At 29.5% G+C, this 22,331-nt stretch overlaps 2 protein-coding genes across 2 annotated transcripts; both read right to left on the bottom strand.

The window, feature by feature from the left end:
* Positions 1-9,152: 9,152 nt before the first annotated feature.
* On the bottom strand, positions 9,153-17,045 carry LOC108806514 (beta-glucosidase 29-like). The gene is made up of 13 exons (XM_018578655.2): positions 16,848-17,045; positions 16,090-16,159; positions 15,930-15,985; positions 15,725-15,800; positions 15,576-15,653; positions 15,406-15,493; positions 15,027-15,282; positions 11,678-11,796; positions 10,646-10,863; positions 10,507-10,541; positions 10,318-10,423; positions 10,069-10,177; positions 9,153-9,659 (listed from the first exon to the last, which is right to left on the bottom strand). Exons 1-13 carry the CDS (start codon positions 16,989-16,991, stop codon positions 9,263-9,265), a joined length of 1,752 nt encoding a protein of 583 aa, XP_018434157.2. The 5' UTR covers positions 16,992-17,045; the 3' UTR covers positions 9,153-9,262.
* Positions 17,046-17,916: 871 nt separating this feature from the next.
* On the bottom strand, positions 17,917-22,041 carry LOC108808805 (beta-glucosidase 28). The gene is made up of 13 exons (XM_056988506.1): positions 21,843-22,041; positions 21,014-21,083; positions 20,798-20,853; positions 20,610-20,685; positions 20,431-20,508; positions 20,246-20,333; positions 19,879-20,134; positions 19,666-19,784; positions 19,354-19,571; positions 19,227-19,261; positions 19,029-19,131; positions 18,837-18,945; positions 17,917-18,521 (listed from the first exon to the last, which is right to left on the bottom strand). Exons 1-13 carry the CDS (start codon positions 21,984-21,986, stop codon positions 18,101-18,103), a joined length of 1,773 nt encoding a protein of 590 aa, XP_056844486.1. The 5' UTR covers positions 21,987-22,041; the 3' UTR covers positions 17,917-18,100.
* Positions 22,042-22,331: the final 290 nt, after the last annotated feature.

Here is a 22,331-nt window from a genome sequence, read left to right as displayed (position 1 = left end):
GCTATTGGTGTGTTTTATTTTATTATTTTATTTTTTTTAATATAAAAAGTAAAAAAAAAGAGGTTGTTTTAAGAAACTCTTAATTAGATTTGTGGGATAAAGATACCCTAACGATAAACCCCCAAACGTTAATGTGATTGTACTTTTCGAATTTACATGTGATTAGTTTTGGGAGTTTGTTGAGCGCACAATGTATGAAGCTAGCAGGTAGAGAGTATACATTGCGCCAGTGTCAAGAACAAAAACTAAATATAGTAATAAGAAAAAAATTAATGCCCAAGATTATCTTCACACGTTTTTTCTTCATAACAAGTTTATCGTCACATGTTTTTTCTTTGTAACCAATTTATCGTCACATGCCCTTATGTCAACAAAAAAAAAAAAAAAAATTATCGTCACATGTTAATCTATTTTAGAATTGTCGTATTAAATGAATTGGTCAACCAGATAAATTATTTTAATATAAGCAAGTCAGAAAAAGTAAACGCGAAGAAGCAACGTGCATGGCTGCATGCCTTCGGAATTGTGAGATACTATCTATTTTATTAAAATAAAAATAAAATTTTATTTAAACGATAAGATTTTGGACTATCAAAATAGTTATAATTGTCAAAATAAAACTGATATCTTTAATAGCATAAGTTTAAAAATAGAAATAGTATAGCCAACCAGAAAATTTTAAGTTTTAAACTAATATTTGATTGTTTATATTGTTTTTGAACCATCCTAAATTTTCCAACTAAAATAAAATAATAATATTTAGATATCAAGTATGTCTCAAATTTCCTTTATAGTTTCTTAAATTTTCGTAAATAAGAAATTTCTTTTGTTTTCCCTTCTATTTTCTATTTTTCAGTTTAATGATAATTTTTTAAAGACTCAATTTTATTAGAAATTATCTTAAAAATATATCCAATTTTTTAAAAAGATATCCTTTTACTAAAATGAGGAATATTGGTTTGGAGTCTCTTCTCAAGTTTTCAAAGGTGGTGATTTATTCCACAGCTTATATTCTAGTCACAATATCCCCTATATATTAATTGAGAAACATTTGAAAAATTGTAACCTCAATTTTGTAATAATTAAAAAAGACCCCAAAGCTTAGGTGTCACTCAATTAGATAGTCAATTACATTCAATTGAAAAAATAAGTAGTTCCACATTCGATTTTTATATGTTGCTAGATACATTCGTTGGTCAAACTATATGATATGATGATATGATATGATATTTATAATAGAAGCATTTATGATTGTTTCGCTAGATATAATTACTATTTTATTTTATTTCCTTAAATAAAACCTACGGAATTACCATAATGACTAATATATATATATGACAATTAATGTTTCTAATAATAAAGATTTGATAACAATTTATATCTCTTCCATCATTTTTTGTTTCATTTTATATTATTAAAATAAATTAAATAATCGAATTAGCTATAAAATTAAAATTTAGATTTTTGGTATATCTTATATTTTGAATTTTAAAAAATGACAATAAATGACTAAAACTATTAAAATTATTATGTTAAAAATTAATGATCAATGGTTTAACACTTTTATTATAAAAATATACACATGATTTTAAACACACATTCGATTTTTATATGTCGCTAGATACATTCGATTTTTATATGTCGATATATACATTCTTTGGTCAAACTATATGACATGATATGATATTTACGATAGAAGCATTTATGATTGTTCCGCTAGATATAATTACTATTTTCTTTTCTTTCCTTAAATAAAACCTACGAAATTACTATAAATGACTCATATATATATATGACAATTAATGTATCTAATAATATATATTTGATAACATTTATATCTCCTCCATCATTTTTTGTTTAATTTTATATTATTAAAATAAATTAAACAATCGAATTAGCTATAAAATTAAAATTTAGATTTTTCGTATATGTTATATTTCGAATTTAAAAAAAATGACAATAAATGACTAAAACTATTATGTTAAAAAATTAATGATCAATGGTTTAACACTTTTATTATAAAAAGATACACATGATTTTAAAACCATATGAGTAAAAAATATCACTTAATAATAAAACAAATAAATATATAGATTAAACTATATACCATATAAGATTACATAAATATTTTAATTTCAAAACTTTCAATGAGTTTTCAAGAACATTTATAAATTATAAACTTATTAAATTTTTCACATTGAAAATTTTGTTATCAATGATTTAAATATTTTGTTATAAAACGATATAAATGATCATAGAACCGTATGATAGTGAAATTTCATTTAATAAATAACTATATAAAATATAATATATAAAATATATTATTCTTAGAAAAGTAAATTGGTACATCTTAACTTATATTACACTTTTTATTAAACTAACTATCGAATTGATAAATAATGTACAAAAACAATCTCGCACTTTCCTTAAATAAAAGCTATGAAATTACCTAATATAATTAACGTATATATGAAAATTAATTATTATGAATAGTGAATATTTGATAGCAATTTTTGTATCTTAGTTTTTTTATTTTATATTATTAAAAGATATTAAAAATCACATTAACTATATAATAAAAACATTTAGATTTTTTCTTATATGTTATTTTTTGAATTTTTTCAAAACGTTTATAAATTATTAGAAATTTGAATATATCACTATGAAAATTTTGTGGTCAATAGCTTAATTTGTTTTGTTATAATAAGATGATGGAAGACTAAAGTCAAAGTAATTCAATTTTGGAAATAATAAGATGATGGTTCTAAAATCATTAAAGTAGTTCTCAATGATGTGAAAGTTAAATATTAAAAAAATTGTAAAACATGTTTTTGTAATAAAAATGAATTATTGACCATATTACAGTTTTTATAGATATAAACATGGTGATAAAAAATTTAAGCCCAAATTGATCAGACTCATCATAAATTCAAAATAGATTTCAGTACACAATTACAATTACAAATGTTCAGCCCAACATATCTCCTATATACAGTATAACATCTTTAAATTAATAATCAATAAATTAATATACACTAAAAATATATATAAATTAATATAATTTTATAATCTCAAATTGAGTTTTTGGTTCAATTAGTATATCGATAAATTAATAATCTCTATAAATTAATAAAAATTTATAATTTTGGTGTAGTCCCAAATTATTAATTTATAGAGGTTTCATTGTATATATATATTAAAGAAGAAACATTTTTAAGAAATTTATTCACACTATAATAGAATGTGGCAGTCTCACAATTATTTAAGAATGAACATTCACACTCTAATAATTTTTTTCACACTCTACATAAATGTGTTCAAACTATGTATTTTATGTTTTATTTTAATATAAAATTCACATGTAAGGTTCCAAAAAATATGAATTTAAAATCCAATTCTACGATAGGATATTAATATGATAAAAAACAATCCAAAATCAACTAATATTCAAATTAGGGCTGTTCAATATGCTAAACCGAAGAGTATCGAACCGAACAGAAATAAATAATATGGTTTGTTTTGGTACATACCGTCGTAACCAAATGGATGTAATTTTATAAAAACCGTAGGATTTGTATATGGTTTGATTTATAACCGATTAAACTGAAACATGTAAATATGTATATATTTATAGCGACGCATGAATATCTATTTGTTATATGAGTTGAACCATAATTATAATTTGTAAATCACTTGAATTACTTGAATTATAATTAAGTAACAATTTACTGCAACTGAAGCTTCTTATTTTCTTAGTCTTTTTTTGATATTTTTGCTTTATTTTAACAATAACTAAATTGAAGTAAAGATTATAAATTTGATCAATAATTAGTTGAAATTCTTTACAACTTTTTTTTATCTTTAAACAAACAGAACTGTGTTCAATCGAAAACATATTAATTTGATGAACACTAAATATGGAAGAATATAAAAGCTTTTATTTCGTGCTTCAGTTTTGTCTTTTTTTTTTTCAAAATTTAGAACTTTGATATTAATTCTAGATTTGATTATTTTATTAGATGATAGAAGCATTTTTTGTTTTTATTATTTTATTTAAATATATAATATTTTTTAATAAATGACTTTTTGACAACATGACTCTAAAATTCGTATAATATATAATATGATCTCAAACTAAATAATTATTTTTTGTTATAAAACCGAATAAACTGAAAACCGACGGTATATAAGCCAAATCGAACCAAAGTAAATATGGATTTAGATTAGTAGTTATATTTTACTAACTGAAATACAGTAAAAACCGAACATAACCGAAACCAACCCAATATCCGGATTGAACACTCCTAATCTAAATAAAACCGAACTATTGTTTCATTCTCCAAAACATAATAAAAATAACAATTTCATCCCGCGCAAAGCGCGGATCTTATCCTAGTACTACATGAAATGGTTTTTTTTTAACACGAAATACTTAGTTTAAAATAAAAACAAGAGTAGTTAGTCTGTAGAAGGCCCAACATTACACAAGGCAGCCTTGGCGAGAAGGTCAGCCTCAGAGTTCAAAGATCTAGCAATAAATGATAAAGAAAAAGCTTCAAAAAACGAGGATAGAATATCGATGTCCCGGACAATTCCGTAGAGTTCTAGCGGTGGTGACTTCGACGAGATTGTTCTAACGAGCACCTGACAGTCTGAGAAAACACAGACTTTAGTGAAACCAGAGGACAAAGCTTGAGAGAGAGCCAGCCAGACAGCTAGACCTTCTCCCACCAGAGCTGAAGGCGTGTAGTCGAAGCATTTAGACCCATGCTAAATAACAGAGAGAGTTGCATCTTGAAGTATCCATCCACATCCTGTTGCTCCGTCAGTTGGCCGCCATGCTGCATCAGTGAAAATCGACACACTCTCTCGTCTCCTTGTTGGATAAGGAACTGTTGCAGGAGCAGATGTATAATTTTTGAAAACTTCAGTTATCTACTTGTTATAATGTTTAAAATCCTCCCCCCCCCCCCTCACTTTATATAATTTTTTTAACGCTCACGTTAATGGTAATATATATTGATATATTTTCAGAGGAATTTTGTCAGTGATAGAGTAAATTAAATAACTAAACTCTCTATACGCAGAGCATTCATATATATATGGTATCCACTTATTGTTGTTCTTGTGAAATTCTACACAAATTACAAGGTATCTATAGTGTGATAAATCTTCTGCTCCTATGACTCGATCATCCGAAAGCTTGATCGCCAGATCAAAGACCGGATCCTCTCTCTACGCGAATCAAACCCTGCAACCTCTTCTCGGTTGATGAAAGCTCAGTTGCAAAAAAAAAGGGAAATTTCATAACTACACTTTGTGTAGTACCACAATTCAACAATACCACCAATAAAGGGACATTTTTACAAATACATTTTTCATTAATGTGAAAAAGACTAAATTAACCTTAACTCATCTTCAACCTAATGTCTCCGTTGAGCCTTCGCCGTCGAGATTTCATAGTTTCATCGTCGTTTTCATCTCGACTTTCTTCACTCCCTCTTATAATTTCAAAAGCGAACGGATCTTCACATCTCTCATCTTGAAATAACGTCGGTGTTCCTGTATCACGTGGTGGGAGATCTGACGGTGGGGAAGCCAGAGATGGTCGAGTTCTACGGGATGGGGACGGAGACGGTGGAATCCGCGATTCACGCTATCGAAGAGTCGATGGAGTGCGGAATCCCGGTTTAGAGGAAGAGATCATCGATTCCTCCTCATGTGGTGGAGAGCAGCGAGATGAGGCAGCAGAGGTCCGTGGGGATATTGAGTTCGCTTGATATTAGGCAGCAGAGGCTCGTGTATCAAATTACCAACCTTGGTTAGCAAAATGAAGTATAGAATATTTTCTTGTGCTCTGTGTTTTTAATAACGATGTATTATAGAGAGCATGGATTGTATAAGCCTAAATGAGAGTTTCAAGTATTTTTCTAAAAAAAAATTAAGTGTATGTAGGGAGCAGGAAATGTAAAACCTGGAAGATGCATATTAATTATTTCAGACGCTGTAGAAAGTCATCCTCATTTGCATTTCAGATTTTGTGTCTATGGAGTTGACTGCAGTTTAGTTTGTTAAACATCTCACTTTTTTCCACTTGAAAGGGTCACAAAGTTGTTATGACTTGCGCAGGTTACATCTATCTACTGCCCATTTGTTTGATCTTCTATAAGTAGACAACAGTGAATAGTTTTTTAAGCCTATCCAAGATAGAGTTTTCCTGTATATTTTCATCCTTGTTCTTCCTTTCTTGTGTGTATTGACCAGGTGGATCTGCCATGTTTACTTGAGCGTGCAAAAGCTTTTGAGTTGTCTCATATTTGACCTCTTGTGTTAGACTTCAAAATCACATACATCCGATTATATAGAATATATACTTCCTCTTTGCAGTCTAAGAATTTATAAATCATTTATAAGGTTTAGAAAAGAATTAATAAGACTTTATAAAATAAGTGTACAAGGCTTTCTAAATATATTATTAAAGTATAGTTCATTTATAAGATTTATAAAATCAGCCTATAAGGCTTTATAAGGATTATAAATAATTTATAAATGTTTATAAACCATTTATGAAGATTTAGAATCATTTATAAACTTTTATCCATAGTTTATAATATATATATATATATATATATAATATTTATATAACTTTTTGTAAAGGCTTATAAAACCATTTATAAATTTTATAAGGGTATGTAAAATTTCTGAAGCAGTGGAACCTTGCTTGCTATCCACATGTGCCTCAAAATCTGCCACGTATCATTATCTCTTTACAAAAACTTATAAAGGTTTGTAAAATTATTTGTAAAAGTATATAAATCATTAATAAAGGCATATAAAACAAGTTATAAAATCCATAAACCATTTATAAATGTTTATAAAAAAGTTATGAAAGTTTATAACTAATTTATAAGGGGTATGAATAATATTAATAAGGGTTTATAAGAAGTATTTTAATTTATGAAAGCTTAAATTCAATTTATAAGAAATATTTTAAGATTTGTATAGGTTTTTAAATCAACTAAAAAAGTCTATAACCATTTAGAAAGTCTTATAAAACAATTTATAATGGTTTGTATAATAATTTATAAGGGTTTTTAAGGTATGTAAATAATTTATAAGGTTTTATAAAAAAAATTTATAAAGTTTATACATAACTATAAAGGATTATAAAATAATTTAAAAGGGTATATAAAATTTCTGAAGCGGTGGAGCTTTGCTTGCTGTCTGCATGTGCTTCAGAATCTGCCACGTATCATCATCTCTTTACAAAGCCTGTACGTGTTCTTTAGTTTTATGATTTCAATATTGTGTATCAAAATGTTGGTGTTTATGAATATATAGAAACTTTTTATAATGGTCTATAAATCATTTATAAGAATATATGGTGTTTCTTTGTTACCATCAGAAACACAATGTATGAGCTCTTTTCGATATTCAATCCATTCCTCACTGCTTAGTCAGAAACTCTTAGATCCTCTTTGAACATTCCAATAAGACCAAAACAACCACACATGTTGGGTAAACAAATATTAAAACGTCAAGCATAAACACAACATTTTTCATGGATAAATATTTATAAGATCTTATAAATTTGAGAATGCAAAATTTCATCAAAAAACTTCATCTCTCTTTCCAGAATCAAATTGATTATGAAAAATCAAGTTAAAATTAAAGACTTCTCGATCCATTCACCTCGACGTCATAGCCTTCTGTTCTAGACTGAACTGAGCAAAGTGACCACTTGGAGAATCCAGACTGCTCGATCCGTTGCCCATGACACCGGCCCTCCAGTTCACGACACGACGAGCTCAGATCGATCGAGAAAAAAAGCCTGAGCCTCTCAATCTGATGCTCTCGGCCACCAATCATCAACCTTTCAACCCGAGCCTTCTGAACCGTTCACTTGACGAATCTGTACTGCTCGATGTGATCTCTCGGAACGACGACGCGGCTTGGACTGAGGAGATGGCGCGGTGGTTACGGCGGATGAACAGAGGACACGACCCGAACTCAGATATGTATAACGGCCATGGTCGCAGATGAAGCTCGGTGATTGTATCAATGGAAGAGTTTGCAAGGAAGAAGATGAAGTCTTAGTCTTCGTCAAATTTTGTTAGATTTAATTATTTAAGGGTATAATGGTATTTTGATCATTAAAAATCTGGTGGTATAGTTGGTTAGTGTATAATTGAAAAGTGGTATCATAAAAGTGGTATTTTTGACAATTTCTCAAAAAAAAAGCTATAGTGTGATAAACATATCTTATTCGAATTTTGTAATTTACCATAGAAAGATTTAGATGTAATGTTCAAAACAAAACAATAAAGCCCTTTGTCAAGAAAAACAAAACAAAAATAAGACAAAACAAAACAATAAACAAAGTAGTATTAGATTCATGATTCTGATTTTTCCAAATAATTATCTGACAGCGATCATGCAGTATCCCATTGACCATGCAAGATATCCCATTAATATGACTGTTTATCTGTAGATGAAAAGACCGAGTAACATGATATCTTTATTAATGGTGTGATTGATTATTTACCAATTAGTCTTTGAGTCGTATAGGTAAGTTCAACTTTGTTTTTATTTGTTACAACTTTTTGTTCTTTCTCAAAACAATAACTTTTTGAAGTACTTTTACTTTCTTTTTTTTCAGTTTCAAAAAAAATCAATTATTTTAAATCTTTCGATGCAGTAGTTTTTATTGCAAAATGGTAAGTTGTATGTGAATAGAGATCTTTAGTCAAACAAAAGGGTTAAAAATTATACATTTTTACTTTACATTTTTACCAAAAAAATATACATTTTTAACGAAAGATTATTGATCTAGTGATGTTGGATTTCATGTTGGTTTAGGTTAGGGTTTGGAATCCCATCAATTACATATTTTATTGTTGACCCTCTCCTAAGCTATTGACAAACGCTTTATGTTGTAAGATTATCCAACTAAGTGTACGTGTTGGATAGCGATTAACATCTACTTTAATTCTAACAAGTCTGTTTTGTTAAGTTCAAAACAAAAAGTCTCTGTTTTGTTTTGGTCCTTATTTGTGATTAGCTTCTCTTTGTTCGAAAATCTCATAGGATTCACTTCCAAATTACAAACACAAACAAAAGAAAATATGCACTTAAATGTGATTACAGTCTATAATCACGAATACATGCATGTCGGCTGGATATTCCGCTTATTGGTAACAGGCATAGAGTAGCCAAAACATCACAGGTTGCAAGTATAAGAGTCTCGTTCACAAAAGGTTCTCTAGAGTTCCAAAGAACTTTGCGGCTCCAACAAGAAACCGAACTGATCATTAGGATTCCCAAAAGAGCAGATATCTTTCCCCTCTTCTTCCATTCTCGATGTGTTTGTCATGAGACTTATAATAGAATCCATTGATGTCTCAAAACCTTCTGAATCATTCAAAGTCTTGTTATAGTCTTCGTCCTTCCAATCTTCTTCATTCTCTGTTTGTTCAGTTTTTAGGGCCGGTCTATTGAGAAACTGTTTGAACCAGTGGACGGAATCTTTAGGATACCGTTTGAGATCGTTTTCGCGGTCAACGTAGTAAAGACCGAATCTAGTAGAGTATCCATGCTCCCACTCAAAGTTGTCTAGTAACGACCACGTGTAATATCCTCTGACGTCACACCCATCATCTCTGTTATAACAGTTAAAATATATTAACTCATAAAAGAACAATGTTTGACCAATTGGTAGATGACCCGGTAGTTCATATAGTAGGGATGAAATACACCCGGATATCTAAAAATTTAAATTATGCAGATTTAGATTCAGATTTGTTAGATCCGGATATAATTTGGAAATTGCAAAACGAAAACAAAACTAAGTCCGTTTGCGTTTACATTTTCACAAAACAATAAATCCGTCTGCGCTGAAGCTTATCCAACATTTTGACCATATACACACACATAATATATTAAAATCATCACATATTTGAACTAGTGAAAAACATACCTATATATGTATATTTCTTTTCTTTTAGAACAACATGCCTATATATTTGCGTCTAATACATCAATATATAAAACCTGAGAACCGGAGTTTACATTATAGCTTTATGGAGTTGCTGAAGGTGGTCCGTAAGATAACTTATCCTAAATGTATCCTTGAGAATCTCATCTCGTGATTTTGTACCATCATCGTAGTCATTGATTCCTATAAAAACAATTTACGTTAATAGAAAAAAAAATCAAACATATTTTCTTTGGCAATAACAAAAAAACAATTATTCGATCTAACGATTAATAGCTAAAAACGTAATTACGTCGTTGATAGATAACAGTTGTTTTTCTCACCGTTCTCTTTTACATAGACGATAGGATTATTGTATTTATCTTTGACGTAGTTTAGAAGTCTTCGAAAACCTTCTGGGTACGAGTAATAGAGTACGCCTCGACCTTCCTATGTTGAAAAGAATGAATATCCTAAGAATTTTGTGAACTATTCTATTTGTTATAAGAATATTCAACTCAAAAGTGTCATACCCCTGGTCCGATTAGGTGGTTACTTTGGTTTCTTTCTGCTCACAAGTAATTATAAAAAATTAAGATTAGATTACGAGTTCCGCTTGAACATATGTATATACTCAATACAATTTTTTTTCTTTTCAATTAGCATTTTTACCTTTCTTCTCAAATTGATAGTCAGTCCTGAATCGGGGTCGCCCAGGTTCAATGTGAGGATGATGAGCGACGAAGCGTGCAGTATAATAGTTTATTCCAATGAAGTCCGAGGAATTTCTCAACATTTTTGATTGTTCTGTTGTGAAAGAAGGCAATCTACTACCAACATATTCTTTCATTATTTTGGGATAGTCTCCATAAACCACCGGATCTAAATGCCTAATATATGTAAAGATAAGTTAATTTATGATTCAAGGTATCTATCTTATTAAAACAGAAACATTACAACTTCTTCTAGGTGGATTTTAAAGTTGGACCTTATGTAATTAATGTTATATTAATCTATCTTATTAAAACAGAAACATTCTGTTGGAACTAACATTTATTTTGTAAGTTTTTAAATTAAATACACATTTATACTTTATAGTTAAACCTACATTAAATCACTAATGTTTTTTCTTTATACTACTATCCATGTTTCCAAACAATATACTTATTTCTTTATACTACTATCAATGTTTCCAAACAATATATTTTTATACTACTATCAATGTTTCCAAACAATACAATAATTAATTTTAGTTATTTTATATCTATCATTTTCTCTTTAAAATTTTGTAGAAACGTCATAATTTCATAAATTGCAAAATAATGAACTTTAAAATTTGGATTATAAGATTACAAATTATGAAAATATTACAATTTAAATCAAATTATATTACATATCGGTCATCCATCAGTTCAATCGGTTAGTCTCGGGTTTTAGTGATTTTTTTTGATATGAATTTTTTAAAAACTTAAATTGAATTGTCATATCTCCGGATTAACTGGTATAATCACAATCGGGTTGAATTTAAAAACACTGATTTAAATGCAAAAATATTTTAAATACACACTCTTTAAAAATTACCAAAATATTTGATAAGTTATTAGTAAATTTTTTTATCGTAAAATATTCCGCGCTTCCAAAGCGCGGGTCAAGATCTAGTAATATATGTAAAACAGATTCATGTGTTTGTAAAGTATAACGTACCAATCTATTTCTACGGCAAGGCATCGTTCAACAGCATGTTTGTCAGCAGAAGATGTAAAGTCGTTAGGTTCAAACCACGGAGGCGATACCACAATCCCAATCTTGCCATCTTTTGAAGTCTGTCATATAACTCATAAGACATTTATTTTCTTAATACAAACTAGTTTTTGATCCGCGCGCCTGCACGGTTGATATATTTTTCTGAATCTTTCTATTTATTTGTCATCCAAGTGTTATACAATTTCACATGTTTGAACATAATATGAGTTCCATATTATAATATGTACAAAACACATTTTTCAGTTTATATGATGATCATATTATTTTGTGTTTATAATAGGCACAATGTATCATATTATTATTTTTAATGTTCTTCATAGTCTATAAGTTATATTGAAATGTTCATAATAGGCGCACTATATCATATGTTCTTCATAGTTTATAAGTTATATTGAAATGTTTATTACATACCAAATAATACTATGCAAAAGATTTACTAATTTTACAGTAACAAAATATATATTAATATAGTGAATTAATTAAATGTTTTAACAGAATGTAAGAATCATTGTTAAGTTTAAAATCATTTTATAAACGCAAAAGTTTTAATGATATTTTTGTAAACCAAAAAAAAAAACAAATCACGAAAAACCAAATGAAAAAATGTAATTAGTAAACAAAAAAGGAGAAATAGCTATAGAATACAATGTAAAACCAGAGATTCGAATAACAAAATCTGTGTCAACTTAAGTTAAATTTAACTTTTTTCTGTAAGATAGATGATATATATATATATATATGTATATGGCAATGTGAATGATAGGTTTAATGGGATAAATCGCAATCTTTTGGTAGTTTTGATTGTTACGCAAAATCAAAACAGAATATGCACATTCCTTTTAATTATACAATAATTAAAATTCAAATATACACACTGTAGATAAGGAATACGTATTTTATTTAAAGAATATGTTGATTGTGTTAATTAATAGATACATGTTTCGAGTATTTTGACAGAGTAGAAATAGGAAAAAAAATCTTTGGATGTTGTTTTGTTTTTGAATTGAAGAATATTGTGTTATAATTTCCTACATTTAATGTTGTTTGCGTAGAATTAGAAATCATTAGTTAACAATATCGAGTTTTGGAAGGTAAATAATAGGGGTGCGCATTCGGGTATCCATTCGGATTCAGTTCTGACCTATTCGGGTTTCGGGTTTTGGGGGTCAAAAATTTCAGTCCCATTCGAGTATCTATAAATTTCGTTTCGGATTCGGTTCGGATCTTTGCGGGTTCGGTTCGGGTTTGGATAACTCATTTAATTTATTTTAAAAAATTGAAAACTCATTATATACTTTAAATTTCTCAAAACCTATAAATAACATAATATATTATAAATAAATTTGAATAACAAATGTCAAAATACCTAAACTTAACATATAAATTAGTTTGGTTTGAACATTTGGATAGAGAATCAATAGATTGTTTAAGAATTTTTGGCGTTTTGAGTATAGTTTGGCTATTTTGGACATTTACTTTTTGACTATTTGTATATATTTTCAAGTATTTTGGAAAACTAAAAAAGTATCTTATATATTTTGGATATTTTAATATACATTAAATCTAAAAATAATTAATACATTTAGGTATATATATCTATTTCAGATACATTCGGGTACCCAAAATATTTCGGTTCAGGTCGGATTTGGTTTCGGTTCTATAAATAACCAAATTTTGAATCCGTTCGGATATTTAATAAATTTTAGTTCGGGTTCGGTATTACTTTTTCGGGTCGGATTCGGTTCAGTTTTTTGGATCTAGGTTTTTTGCCCAGCCCTAGTAAATATAATATTTAGTTTTGATATAGTACAAAGAAAGAATTATAATGATATCCATAAGTCTGAATGGTATATAATAAAATCGGTAATCAGATTTGTTTTGCTATGAAGAAACATGAACTGAAGCTTAATCATGATCAATCGTTTGGTTATAGGTTCCACATAATTATTTTGATTCTGTACCAGAGGGAATGGTTTAGCAAAGAGAGTAACGATATATATATGGTTAAGGTTCATTATTGGTTTTGAATTATATAAGGTATGTGATGGTTGAACATAATTAATTAGAGTTGTTACCGGACGGAATGGTTTAAGAAACGTGAGTACAATTTTATTGGGTTAATAAATTAATTCAATTAATTAATGTGATAGCAAAACTACAGTGTTTTGATGAGTGGTATAGGTTGGTAATTTTTGTGCAAAACTAAGGGTTAAGTACAATTTGTACTTCAGTTTTGATAGATTAGATAATGAAAATATAAAATAGAGCAAGTCAGAGCACAAAAAAATAAAATGACAAAGGAAAAAAAACTAAAATAGCATTAATTAGATGATAAATGACTAAACTACTCTGAATCCAAAAACTTCATCCTAACTCCATCCTTGAATATATACAAAATCATATACTCTAATCAATAAACCTATGGCCTGCCGAGTAGCTCATAGCCTAGTGGCTATTGACAGTCTCTTTGGGACCTTGGCATCAGGGTTCAACCCTCATCTCTGCCTCCTAATGTGAGGCTTCCCCTACTATGGGGCTTGGACTATCGGACCGGCCCGTTGTGGCCCGAAAGTTGACAAAAAAAAATAAACCTATGGTCTTTATTCTTTTTTGACCAATATAAACTTATGGTCTTGATTGGTAGAACATTAGCATTAATATTATGCTCTACATTATCCAATCAACATTTATTAGTAAAATATTTAAAAAATATTTACTAAATGTTAATGATATCTGACAAATGCTCTCATATGAAACATTTGGAAGAGCATTTGTATTTATAATTTATAAATTTAAGAAAAATATATAATTAGTTCATTTATTTTATTTGATAATATCATAAAATTATTTTTATATCCCAAAAATGAAATTTTAATTTCTAAAATAAATTTACACTATAAATATTTTTTGAAAATAATTTTTCACATTTAAAATATAATTTAATTATATATAAACATAAATTTGAAATTAATAAATAAAATAATTAATTATATATCTTTTGTTTATATATATATTAGAAATATATTGATTATAAATAAATAAATATATTGATTATAAATAAATATATTATATATTATATACTAACTTTTATAGTAATTTTAAATAGCATATTCATACTGCTTTATAAAGACCCTAAAATCAAATATAATTTTTGATCTTTTTTAACTAATGCTATTTTACGAATTTCTCCCTTCCGTACTATTTTGAAATTAAAAGTTGCTTAGATGGTATTCTAAGTTATTTCTATATAAAATATTTAGATTTTTAATTAACTTCTATGTATACACACCTTGTTACACTTTCGGAACTCTTGTACTGCCGCTGCATGAGAAAGAAGAAGATGATGTGATACAACGTAAGGCTCCGTGGCCGAGTCACCGGCTTGACACTTACTATTCACCCATTTCGAGCACCTTCCGGCCGCTTTGTTTCCCGCATCGTACCCCGCAATACTTATAACAGATGGTTCATTTATAGTTGTCCACATCTTAACTTTGTCCCCGAAGTTTTCAAAACAAACTCTTGCAAAATTTCGAAAATCTTCTCTGATTTATCGAATTTTATAAACATATTAGCTATAGTTTCTTATATGTTTATGTAAATGACATGATAAACAATTAAATTAGTTGATTTTGTATGTTTTGCAACATTTGGTTTAGCTTGCTTACATTATTTGAGGGCTTAAAAAACCACCATACTCGTCCTCAAGAGCTTGAGGATGGTCCCAGTGATAGAGAGTCACCGAAGGTTGAATCCCTACATATTTTGCTCACCAAATCATATAATATGAGATCTATACCTCTAATTTATTTAATTTTGACTAAGTTTAATAATATACCATTAGCAAGAAGTTCGTCGATGAGAGCGCGATAGAATTGTAAACCTTCTTTATTTACTCCATCCTTCACCTTTCCACCTATAAATTAAAGATTAGTCTCTAGTAGTTCATTAAGAAATTCTGAGTAAAAAATAACGTAAATTACTTACTGGGTATTAACCTAGCCCATGAAATTGAAAATCTGAAAGAGTCCATATTTAGCTCTTTCAGCAACTTGATGTCATCCTGGTTTCAGAATTTTTTTTAGCTCTTAAGTAATTAGGAACATAAATTAAAAGGATTCACAATATGAAATATTCTGTATCGTGCTTTAGAAAAAAATAGTTTCACATCCAAAGACCAAGATTATAATACCTTATAACGATGATAAAAATCGACTGCTACATCTGCATTCTGCATATTGGTTCTCTCTGGAATTGCAAATTTTACAAATCATTGATACAACTATAATATATATGAATTTGAAGTAACCCTTTGAGAGTAATTTTAGGAGTTATCAATAAATAATAGACACCTGGAAAAGTGTGGCTGAAGTAATCCCAAATCGTTGGCGATTTTCCACCTTCACTAGTTGCACCTTCGGTCTACACAATAGTGGATAAAAATTACCAGGCTTAATTTGAAGAAACAGAAAAACATTTAATATAGAAACTAAAGCCCATTAACTATAGTTTAGGAGAGGCCCATAATAGTTAACATAACATGAGCTAAGGTTTTATATAAATTTGACCAAAGGCCATGAGTTTTTTCTTGGAATCGTATCGTATACCGTACTCAGTGCCGTACTCAGTGCCGGTCCCGAGTCCTACTGCCCCTAAAGCGCATCAACTAGATGATGCCCTTTAACAAGATTTTTTTTAAAGGAGACTATTTAAAAAAAAAGCTCAGAATTGTTTTTTATGCCCTTTAACAAAAATGATGGTTCTTAAACTTTTCTCTTTATTCAACTTGTTACCTGAGAATATCACTGGTTTCGGGTTTACATCAATTTGTCTGCAAGATTTATGATGTTATATTTTTCTATTTTTGGTAAAGTTTTATAAGAAGTCAATAAGTTCTATGACGTTGATGATATGATAAGTAGGCTAGCATGCATTACGAGCCAATTGTATCAGATACCCACAAAAAGCAACCATATATCATCATAAGTTGAGCAACACATCAAAATAATTGATATATAACCTGACTAGCTATATCATGCATTATCTTCTTTTTAAATGCATGTTACAATCTCTCTTTTTCTCTAATGAACATGTTACACTCTCAAATTACCTGAAAGGCCGACGTTGCAGTTCCAAAAATGAAATCATCTGGAAAATCACTTCTATCAAGTGGTCGAGATTCCATAGAAAGAGAAGTAACATTTTTTGTAAACCACGTCGTAATCAAAAGGAGTAGGAGACAGTGCAACTTCATTATTATTTTGGGTGTTTGATATCTATTCGTGTTATCTTAAAAAAAAAAATTCAAAGTGAGAAGAGATGATGTTTGTAGTCGTTACAAACAATGCGCTTCTGCGTGTATATATAGAGCTGTCTTGTGACGTTGATCTACGTGGAAGTATATATCTTTAGCGTCAAAAACTTGCATGTAAAAACTCTCTAGAACGCTTACAACTTTCACTCCAAAAAAGCTGACGATTTCCCTATTGCGTATTTCAATGAAATCATGGCCATTGATGTAACATCCACTACAAACCAACTACCTTGAGTTGAATATTTAATAACATATAAATATATGTTGTAGAAAATATATTTTTATATTTTAGTATGCGGTATTAAAAGTTTACTTACTGAAATTCAAAACAACATATCAATTATTTGGGACTCCTATAGAAATCATGAACAGGAGTACACTTCCACGTAGATCAACGTCACGAGACAGCTCTATATATACACGTAGAGAAGCGCATTGTTTGTAACGACTACAAATCTCATCTCTTCTCGCTTTAAAAAAACCACGAATCTTTGATATCAAATACCCAAAATAATAAGAAGTTGCATTTTCTCAATTAGTAAGCAAGATATCATTCTTATTTAACATAACAAGTAGATTTTGATCCAAGTTTTCTAAGCGCGGCTTTGATTTTTGGATAAAAATATTAAACTAGCGGAAAATCATCTAGGCGACTGATGTTTTGGGACGAGTGCTATCGACATAATTGTTTTGTAAGGTATTCATCAAAAGAAAAAAGTATGAGTGCGTACGAGCTTTACGTACGCATAAAGCCATAAACCATTGCTCATTAATTTAGCAAAAAAAAGAAAAAAACCATTGCTCATTATTTTCAGGATAAAACAAACAAGTATTTCAAGATCATTTTACGTACGTATCATTAATTGTTGTTATTTCCATTCAACAATTTTCTTTCTTCGTGCTAAAAAAAACAATTTTCTTTCTTTGGTCCAAAGAAAAAACAAATTTCTTTGAGTAAAAAAGAAAAAAAAACAAATTCTTTCTACATAGGCAATTTTCACTGAATACTTAAAAAAATCTGATTTGGGTTTAATCCACAAAATGCTTTTCTAGGGTCCAAAAGAAGTATCGAGACCCAACAACAAACCCAACCGAGTATAAGGAATATCAAAAGTGCAACGATCTCTCTCTTCTTCTCTTCTCCTCGATGTGTTCGTCATGAGATATATAATCGTGCTAACGGACGCCTCGAAACCTTCTGGATCGTCAAGAGTCTTATTATTCTTGTCCTGACTTGACCTCTCACGTGATACATCCCATACTTGTTCTTCCTCTTTTTCTTGACCATTCTTTATGCCAACTCTACTGAGAAATTGTTTGAACCAATTAACGGAATCTTTGGGATACCGCTCGAGATTGTTGTCATAGTCAACATAATACAGACCGAACCTAGTAGAATATCCATGCTCCCACTCAAAATTATCAAGTAAAGACCATGCGTAATATCCTCTGACGTCACATCCATCCTCCCTGTTATTATAACAATAAAAAGGTATACAAGTCATAAACAAATTTCCTTTTTGTTACATGCGAAATTGTTTCATCTATGCCCTTTTTCAAAAAAAAAAAAAAAAAATTGTTTCATCTGCTCAAAATCTTAAAAAAATATTTTTAAAAAGAAGCATTATATTTTCTATAATAATTTGTGATTTTTGGTGAATTGATAAATTATGTATATATCTATATGAATGTTTTATAAATATATGCAAATGTTTATTTGAAATTAATTTTTAATAAAACAAATTTTGAACATTATATTTAATTAAACTATGGACCAGTATTTACATTATAGCTTTGTGGAGTTGTTCGAGATGGTCCTCGTGGTACTTTATCCTAAATGTATCCTTGAGAATATCCTCTCGTGATTTTGTACCGTCGTCGTAGTCATTAATCCCTATAAAAATCATTTATAGCAAATAAAAGTTAACAACGTATTCAATTTTTATTAGAATAAAAAATCTAAACAAAGATTCTCACCGTTCTCTTTTATATAGACTGTAGGGTTGTTGTATTTATCTTTGATGTAGTTAAGTACTTTCCGTAAACCTTCTGGCACTGAGTGGAGTATGCCTCGATCTTCCTGTGTGACCAAGGAAATATTAATATTCTTAAAATCTTAGTTGATATTTATAAGATTTAAGCTCTTTTTAGTAGTTTTACAAAGTATGTACATACCTCTGGTCCTATTTGGTGATTACTGTGATTTGTTACTGTTAAAAACATACATAAAATTTTACTTTGAGTTAGTTAATTTTCACTAGAAATATCGTGAACGTGCGGATGTTAAAATTAGCATTCTTACCTCTCCATTCTAACTGTTGATCAGTCTTGAATCTAGGTCGTGCAGGGTCAACGTGAGGAAGATGAGCAATGTAGCGTGCGGTATAATAGTTTACTCCAATGAAATCCGATGAATTTTTTAAAATTCTGGATTGTTCTGCGGTGAAAGATGGTAATCTGTTTCCCACTTGTTTCTTTAGTGTTTCTGGATAATCTCCGTGGATAACTGGATCTAAATGCCTAAAATATCAAATCCGATCAATAAATATCTAATGATTACAAGAAGATATACATTAACTGTTTTGCATTTGATCTAAAGCTTGTAACAACTTACCAATCTAGTTCAATGGCAAGAGCTCGCTTTACAGCTTCGTTATCTTCAAGAGAAGTAGTGTCATAAGGCTCAAACCACAAGGGCGATAACACTATCCCAATCTGACCATCTTGTGAAGTCTGTCACATATATCATTTTTGATTAATTCAAAAACCAAAACTGAAGAAATTTAATCATAATGAACACTATTCAAATGAGCTAATGTATATGCACCTTGTTACATTTCCGGAACTCTTGTACAGCTGCGGCATGAGCAAGAAGAAGATGATGTGATGCAATATAAGGCTCGGTAGCCGAATCACCCGCTTGACACTGACTATTTACCCATTTCGAGCAACGTCCAACTGCTTTGTTGCCCGTATCATAGCCCGCAACAGTTATAATGTAAGGCTCGTTTATAGTTGTCCACATCTTAACTCTGTTTCCAAATTCTTCAAAACAAACTCTTGAAAAATCTCGAAAATCTTCTCTGTTTAAGAGAATTAAATTAAATTAAAACTATCAATAAATATTTTTTGTGCAAATCAGTGCTAGACTAATTTAACACTAAAGATAGTTAATTGGATATGCCTCCACTTACATTATTTGAGGGCTTAGAAAACCACCATACTCATCCTCGAGAGCTTGAGGATGATCCCAATGATAGAGGGAGATCGAAGGTTGAATGCCTGCACATATATGTTTGTTCAACTGGCCACATAATATAAGATAGTCTAACGTATATAATAATATAGTTAATTTTCGTGATTTAATTGATTAGTTTACCATTAGCAATAAGCTCGTCGATGAGAGCATTGTAGAATTGTACACCTTCTTTGTTTACTCCATCCTTTACCTTCCCACCTTTAAAGTAATATCAAAGATAAAAGTAAACCCATCAAAATATTTTTTTAAAAGATAACTGCAACTGAAAATTTGAAATAAATATATGTAAATATACTTACTGGGAATCAATCTGGCCCACGAAATTGAAAATCTGAAAGCGTCCATATTAAGCTCTTTCATCAACTTGATGTCATCCTGGTTTATATATATATTTTTTTCATTTAGATAATTAGTAAAATAAGATATTAGATCCAAAATAAAACACAAAGAAACAAATATCGTTTGGCATACGAGACTGTACGTTTACCTTATAACGATGGTAAAAATCGACCGCTACATCTCCATTCTGCATATTTGTTCTTTCTACATTTGAAAATTTTGCAAACCATTTAATTTACAAAAAAAAAATTTGCAAACCATTATACCATAACCAAATACATCTATCGTTATACTAGTGTTATTTTTAAACATATTATCAAAAAAAAAATTGCTAGATAATAAATAAAATAAAAGTATAAAGGACCTGGAAAAGTGTGGCTGAAGTAATCCCATATACTTTGCGATTTTCCGCCTTCACTTGTTGCACCTTCGTACTACATCAGAGTATCAACAGCGTTAAAGTCTCTCATGTTTATTATATCAATATAATTATTCGTTGCGATTAACATTTAAATCTAAAAACTATGGTCAACATATAGTAACACGTTACACATGGCACATTAGTTTCTTAAAGTGTTATAGGAGTCTCTTGCAGAGAAACGTCTTTTTTTTTTTTTTTGAAACTAACGAATTTCCTTTTCTCTCCCCACTTTTTCTTCTTTTTCACACTATTAGTAAATACTATTAGTTTGATAAAAAAGGTAAATACTATTAGTAATAACTAATTAATTTATTATTGTAGTGACCAAAAACTCATCTAGATACTACTACTGATCATGTCCTTTAGATACCAAAAACTCATCTAGATACTACTACTGATAATAGACAAATGGCCCGGCTTAGATACAGTTGCCGCAAAAAGTATATATATTAAAAATTATAGAATACCAAAAGTTACAAACTTTGTCATTTGTCTATTACCATCGTGACATACAAAGGTGGAGAATAAAATCAACGTCGCGCGTCATCCTAATTGTATCATATTTATAAGACATCTTACTTATATCGCTTTAAATTTGATTCCTAAAGAATATTTACTTCCGCATCAAAGGGAATAATACATGCAGGTACGTACGGATCTTCAATTTCACAGCATTTGTCAACGTCACACCATTATAAGTCCATAACCATTTTTACTATCATACTTGAAAAAAGGGGAAAATTTTCATAGTACCAACTGAAGTATTTATTACCTGAAAAGCAGATGCAGCAGTACCAAAAACAAAATTATCGGGAAAACCACGACGACCGAGTACTCGAGATTCAGGACTAAGAGAAGTAATCTTCTTGGACAACCATGAGACTATCAAAATGAGGATGAAAAGATGCACCTTCATTTTTATTTTTATTTATTTTGTCTTTTGGAATTTTAAGCAGATGTTATTCAAAGCTGAGATTTGTAGATGTTGCAATCTAAGCCGTTTTCTCTTGTATATATAGAGCTAAGTCTAGTAATGTTTGCCTACGTGGAAAGGTGTATCCTATAGTCATATTTTATTTATGAACCCTATATATTAGCACAAAAGTGACTTCATTGGGATTAAATTATTTCCCTACGAATACTTTCAATAAGAAAAGTCATGGTAATCAAATCAGGAAGAGAACTCAATTTCGGCTTCCTTCTCTTTTTACCCCCTTATTCGATCGTATTCTTAGCCCTTGTTCATTTTCATCTTTGAATG

Source organism: Raphanus sativus, chromosome 6 (genome assembly GCF_000801105.2).
Source record: "Raphanus sativus cultivar WK10039 chromosome 6, ASM80110v3, whole genome shotgun sequence".
Lineage (NCBI taxonomy): Eukaryota > Viridiplantae > Streptophyta > Magnoliopsida > Brassicales > Brassicaceae > Raphanus > Raphanus sativus.
Note: the sequence above shows the minus strand (reverse complement) of the source record. Positions and strands in the feature narration are given on the sequence as shown.

What these genes read in the sequence shown, in the direction of transcription:
- LOC108808805 (XM_056988506.1), bottom strand. Translation starts at nt 21,986, where the DNA reads ATGAAGGTGCATCTTTTCATCCTCATTTTGATAGTCTCATGGTTGTCC. An exon ending in AGTTCCGGAAATGTAACAAG is followed by an intron (nt 19,785 to 19,878) that starts GTGCATATACAT and finishes TATATGTGACAG; the next exon opens with ACTTCACAAGATGGTCAGAT. An exon ending in CTTGCCATTGAACTAGATTG is followed by an intron (nt 19,572 to 19,665) that starts GTAAGTTGTTAC and finishes TTGATATTTTAG; the next exon opens with GCATTTAGATCCAGTTATCC.
- LOC108806514 (XM_018578655.2), bottom strand. Translation starts at nt 16,991, where the DNA reads ATGAAGTTGCACTGTCTCCTACTCCTTTTGATTACGACGTGGTTTACA. An exon ending in CGACGAACTTCTTGCTAATG is followed by an intron (nt 15,494 to 15,575) that starts GTATATTATTAA and finishes CAAAATATGTAG; the next exon opens with GGATTCAACCTTCGGTGACT. An exon ending in ACCACCTAATCGGACCAGGG is followed by an intron (nt 10,424 to 10,506) that starts GTATGACACTTT and finishes TTTTCAACATAG; the next exon opens with GAAGGTCGAGGCGTACTCTA.